Source organism: Schistocerca americana, chromosome 2 (genome assembly GCF_021461395.2).
Source record: "Schistocerca americana isolate TAMUIC-IGC-003095 chromosome 2, iqSchAmer2.1, whole genome shotgun sequence".
In the NCBI taxonomy this organism is placed as follows: domain Eukaryota; kingdom Metazoa; phylum Arthropoda; class Insecta; order Orthoptera; family Acrididae; genus Schistocerca; species Schistocerca americana.
Genome location: NC_060120.1, coordinates 97,816,440 through 97,822,439, shown reverse-complemented (window position 1 = coordinate 97,822,439; position 6,000 = coordinate 97,816,440). Strand labels below are relative to the sequence as shown.

At 34.6% G+C, this 6,000-nt stretch overlaps 1 protein-coding gene across 1 annotated transcript in view; it reads left to right on the top strand.

The window, feature by feature from the left end:
* Positions 1–209: 209 nt before the first annotated feature.
* Positions 210–6,000, top strand: part of LOC124596387 — a 174,494-nt gene continuing 168,703 nt past the window's right edge. The window contains exon 1 of the mRNA XM_047135508.1: positions 210–390. Within this exon, the coding sequence (XP_046991464.1) occupies positions 323–390 (68 nt within the window). The 5' untranslated portion in view covers positions 210–322. The remainder of the gene's footprint in view (positions 391–6,000) is intronic.

Sequence of the window (6,000 nt, the reverse complement as noted above, 5' to 3'; positions counted from 1 at the left end):
TGTGTGAACAGTGAAGGGCAACACAAATGTCACGAATTGCAACGTGCTGGGTATGTGCCATAACGTGAGATTTAGGCACTTCTAGACTACGATTTGAGTGGGTAACTTGTAAATATCTTCTGACTGAAACAGGAAACAGCAAACTCTTTTTATGTTCAACAGATGGTAGAGGAACGAGGGGACTTCCCCTGGCGATTGTGAGCTAGAAGTGTTTTGCGCAAGTCAGGATTCCTCATTGAGCCCGTAATCGTGTCGTGTGCAGTGTTTTCAACGAAATAGGACTGTAATAATTTGAGGTCAGTAAAAATAACAATACTACAATATGCAGGCGGATAGTCAATCACTCCCCCAGGAAGCCGACGAACTCAGTGGTCTTATACGTACACTACAGTAAGTACTGATGCTGCAAACCGTACACGGCTAGTCACAAGAAAGTATTAAGTACCGGTAGACGAAATTATTTTCTTGCAGTTATTACGGTTTGCAAGGAAGACATTCGTGAACTCGGAACTAGTGCTTTGTGCTAAAATACACATATTCTCTGCATCAAAGTAGAAGCAAAGGTGCGTTCCTGCTATCAACTGTGACGTAATATGCTGATTTTGTGATGAAAGCTGCATGTTGATTTAGTGTCACAGCGAAGTGACAGAAACGAAGGCCATCTCCGAGGGCGGTTCTGTCGTGAAGGCACTACCCAATCCACGATTGACCGATTCGTCACTTTTAGTCATTAATGGAAGTAAAGAGTACTCCAATCTTGTGTATCTTGCAAAGGTCGCGCTGTATTTTCTTACAGGTATCGAATGTAGCTTTCTGCTCAACGATTAAAAAAGCAATAATATGGTATCACAAAGTATTTCGGAAACCTCCTATAAGAAGGAAATTCTACGTGAAGTTATGTGCAGTTCTTAGTCGTCACTATAATTCAGAACAACTGTACGATACTATTTTATCATTATGGTATAAATCATTCGAACTTCCGACATATGCGAACAAATAGGACAATCCTCTTTCATTTGATTTAATTTTTTAGTTGGTCCTGTCGATTACATATTGTACAAAGGGTGAACTAGTAATATATGACAAGTAAAGTGAAATAATACAAAATTATGTGAACAGTTTATGCATCATACAAATACTTATTTTCTGTGAAACATTGGTTGCGGACAATATTACAACCAGCATTTTACTGGTATAAGATCAAGTGAATTTTTAAAACAGCAGACGGAATGGAAGTACACATTTTTATCTCAGAACGATAAATAGATTTATATTTAAATTAAAATACAAAATTGTTATCTTTGTCGCACAAATAAGTTCAAGTGAATACTTATTAGTGTAGAATAAATGGCAGTACACATTTTAAACTGTGATACAAACAAATTTACATTTTATCATTATAATTTATGTTAAGAACGCACAATTTTGTCTGCATGACGTAAGTGAGGACTTTCTTTTAAGAGTGTTTTATTTTTTTATTTATTTAATCTGAATGGTTTTCCCTCTTTTTTCTCAAAAGGATGCCTTATTACTCTAGGAATTCATTCATTTTATAAAAAGTTTTATTTCTCTGAGGAATGTTTTTAGTTTCCTTTGGAATACCTGTATGTTGCTTGTTGTATACTTTTATTCCTGACTCACTCACACCCCTATGGATTTTTGTGATAGTTTCAGAGTCTTGGGGGAAATTTTTCCCCTGTCTTGTCTTATGATTGTGAATGCCACAGTTTTCCTGGAATAATTCCTTGTTGCTGGCTATAGTGAATATATGTATTGATCTGTAACAGTAAATATCCTGAGTCTTAAAGAGATTTCTGCAGGATGTTCTGTTAGAGAACCCACATATTAACCTCACTGTTTGTTTTTGTAGTTTGAAGACTCCAGTACATTTCCCCAAAAGATAATACCACAGGAAAGTATAGAATGGAAATATGCAAAGTACAACAAAAGCAAAATCTCTCTGCCAAAAAGGTGAGAAATAATTCTCAGGGCAAAACATGCTGTGCTAAGTTTCTTGACCAGTTGATCACTTTGTCTTTCCATCTTTGCTGGTCTTTTGTACGTGTGGTTTCATAATTTTTTTGCATGTTGACCTCCACTTCAGGAACCTGGAGTTCTTTTATTTACTGTCTGAAACTGTATAATGTTACTTTTGAAAAATTTGGGTTAGGCTATTCGCTGTGAACCATTTGTGTACTTGGTTGGTGACTGTCAGGGCTATACCCTGCATTGCAGCGTTGGGACCCTTGATCAGAATACTCGTATCATTTACAAACATAATTATATTTGCTCATCATTAATTGTAACTAGTAGATCATTAATGTTGACAGAGAGATCAAATTCTTTGGGACTCTCTATTTTACATTTCCCCAGTCTGTGTTTACTGTTACACCTTCCTCCATAAAGGTAACTCACTGCTTCCTGTTGTGTAGATAAGACTCCAGCCATGTCAAAGGTTTGTCTTTGATGCTGTAGTGTGGAAGCTTTTTTACCAGTGTGTTATGATGTGCACAATCAAAAGCTTTAGCAGGGTCGCAGAAGCTGTCCATTGGATACTTTCTGAGATTTAACTCACGTAGAGTTTCATCTGTTAGGCTAAATATAGCTCTCTCTGTTGGTAATCACTTATGAAAGGCAAATTGTGTATGTGTCATATGGTCATAAATGTTCTTTCCCACATTTGTATTTTTTTGGTGCAGTGGTTCATGTGGCACACCATTGGAACAAGAATCAAAGTCCTACATTTTCCGTGCCATATCTTGTTCATTTCATATGATTTTTCACATGAGTTTCTGTAAAATAAAATAAGGAAATTGGTTTTCACAGGTAGTGTTTGTACAGTAGGACACATCATTGTGCTCACATTGTATTGTATTGTATTTTTATTGATCCAGGCAATCATAGTATTGTACAGCTGTACATATGATATTGGACAGGTCAAGAGAGCTATTTACAAGTAATTTTTACAAATTGATTTTTACATTATTTTATAGTAAGGAAATTATTTATCTTAAACAAAACAGTTAATACAAATCATAGAATTGTAGGGTTGTACATACTATATTGGACAGGTCAAGAGAACATATTTGCAAATAATTTTTAATAAATTGATTTTACGTTATTTTGCAATGAGGAAGTTTGCTATCTTTAACAAAACAGTAAATACAAATGTTGTATGATAAAATACAAACAGCCAATACAACTGTAATAGTAAAGTAGACATTATATACTTGTAACAGCTTGCATGGTAAATAATACCCAGCATGGTATATACATAATGCACAATGATTTGCAATACGTAATGGTGGCCATTACATGATGATGTACAGTACCAAGATTCAAAGACTACAGTTTTTTTACATAATATTATCTTTGTTTGTACATGAGTGGCTCTAGTTTACTTTCTAATGCTAGTTTCTCTTAACGTGGTAAAAAATATTTGTCATTCACAGGGTGAACTTTTGCTCACTGTCTGATCATGTAATTGGCCACACTTTAGAATTCTTCTTCTTCTTCTCTTTTTTTATTTTTTATTTATTTTTTAAAGGGTTGCAGTGAAATTCTTCTCAGGTTTGAAGTTTTGCAATTCTCTTGGCAATGCATGTATTGACTTGGTGCCAGAGTATTGAATCCCTTTTTCAAAAATCTGTAGTGTGTGTGAAAGATGACACAGTTACCTTCTACCCCAGGTGTTATGGAGATGGAAAGTCTTATTGGTCCTCAGTTTTGTGGGATCTTGTAATCCAGTCTCAGTGGCCTTAGATATATAGGGCCTATATGGATACACAAAATATTGAGGTCTTTGAAATGATTTTCACAAGACTTTTTTTTTTTTTGCTTCCTTTGCAAATGTAATTAAGATGTCTTTTTTCTGTAGTATGAATATTCTTTTCATTATTTTGATGGTAGAATTCCCCTGTATGGTGGTTCCGTATAGCATATATGGCTCAAAAAGTCCATGTTAGAGACTGCTTAAGAGGTCTTTATGTGTATACTGTGCCAGTTGTTTCATTATAGATATCACTGAGCTTTTAACCTCAGTCCTTTTTCATACACAAAAATGTTGATGTGTTTCTCTTTTTGTTTGTTGCTGAAAACCATATGTATAGTGTTTTTCTTTTCAGTTTGGTCTGATAATTAGCTCATTTTCCATGACTCATTATGTTATATTATTGACAGATTTGAAAATATTTTGCTAAAGTTCCTCAAAATTGTTGGCCACATTTAGCAGGTTCATGTCATCTGCATATAGTATCTTATTTTCATTTTCATATTTGTATACACTATTTTCATATAAATTGAACAGGATGAGTCCCGTTACAGATTGTTGAAGTACACCATACTATAATGCTTCTTACTTCTGAATTGTATATGTTTTCATTGGTCACTTACTGCCTCCTTTTACTGATATATGAAGTTATCCAATCTACTGCATGGCCATAAATACCAGTATTCCCTAGTTTCCTTACCAGGACTGCATGATTAATTGTGTCAAGTTCAGATTACAGAATAGAAGAAAGCAAGAGAAACTACTGTTTTAGCTGCACTTTTTAGAACAGTCTGTGCAAAGAACCAGTCATTTCTGCAAATATACTAGGAAATATTTGGAAAATAACTTCCTTTATTTTACAATAGAACCACATGTATTAAAATCTACTGTTGATTGTGCACTTAATGCTAAAATTTGTAATGATATGCTGTGCAGATAGAACTGTGTTGATGTATTATCTACACTCTTTAGTTACTGGCATTGTTTTGATGGGCCGCCTTCGAAAGTAAGTTTGAAGATGATGCATGTTCTAGACAACTCTATGTAAAAAACAGCAGCTTGTTATTTTGTGGTATCTGTCATACCAGTAAGCAGCACTGGTATGTTGATTTTGCATGTGATAAGGATGTAAATAGAGGGAATGAATGAGAATTCTATAGAAATAAAATAATGCCACACTGAACTTAGGAACTGAGCATGAAACAGTGAATTGGGCAGATGTTCAAAATGTTTGGTTTACATACTGGGAAAGAAAAATGAGCTGAGGGAGACCTTTTATTGGGCCTCTCAGACAGATAAGATTAAAATATTGCTCTCTGCACGTAAAAGCTGTTTCCAGAAACAGATAGACCAACATCTTAACATATTTAGCAAGATTAAAACATTGCTCTCTGCACATAACAGTTGTTTCCAGAAACAAATAGACCAACATCCTAACATATTTAGTAGTCTGGTAAAATAAGTTTCACTGTGGCAAAACACTGTGCAGTGTTTAGCAGTTGTCAATGAGACAGACCACACCATACTGTTCTTTACTATAAATAGCAAATGCAGTTCATTCATCATATTCTGTAGATTTCATTCATTAACATCTCAAAGCTATTCATTGAAACATTATGGTACATAATACTGTTTGGTGATTCGAGTTAAATGTGACTTTGTAAATTAGCAACTAAGAGTAAGTGTACTGGAAAGTGAGTATAATACTAAAGTAAAAGTAAACATAATACCAAAATCCATAAAGGGGCATTTGCAAAATTTGCTGCTGTGTAATTTCTACGTAATACTAGAACTGCAAACTGTGTGAAGAAACTTTAACAGTTAGTGAATATGACATTCTAAAGACATGGTGAAGGAACATGGCACATGTAATGTAATGGATCTGGTTCTCAGGCTTCATTTTAGAAGTGTCATTACTTTACAGAAATGTTACGTGCTGAGGCACTTATGTTTTTGCCTATAACTTGTTAACGTATCTCATGCCTGATGTAGAGGCACTTAGTACCTCATTATTTTGATTTTTAAACATTTTTGGAAGGTGAATATCAACAGCTGTGTGTGCTCTTGGTATTAGTATGTTTGCTTCCAAAAGTTCGGTGTCATATATTGATATTCATGACATGCCCTACACTTTCATTATCCACTATATCACATCACTGTTTGTTGATCCTCCTATTACATTACATTTATCATTTTCCATGGATCTCTTGGAGAGGAGTCTCTGGGATGTG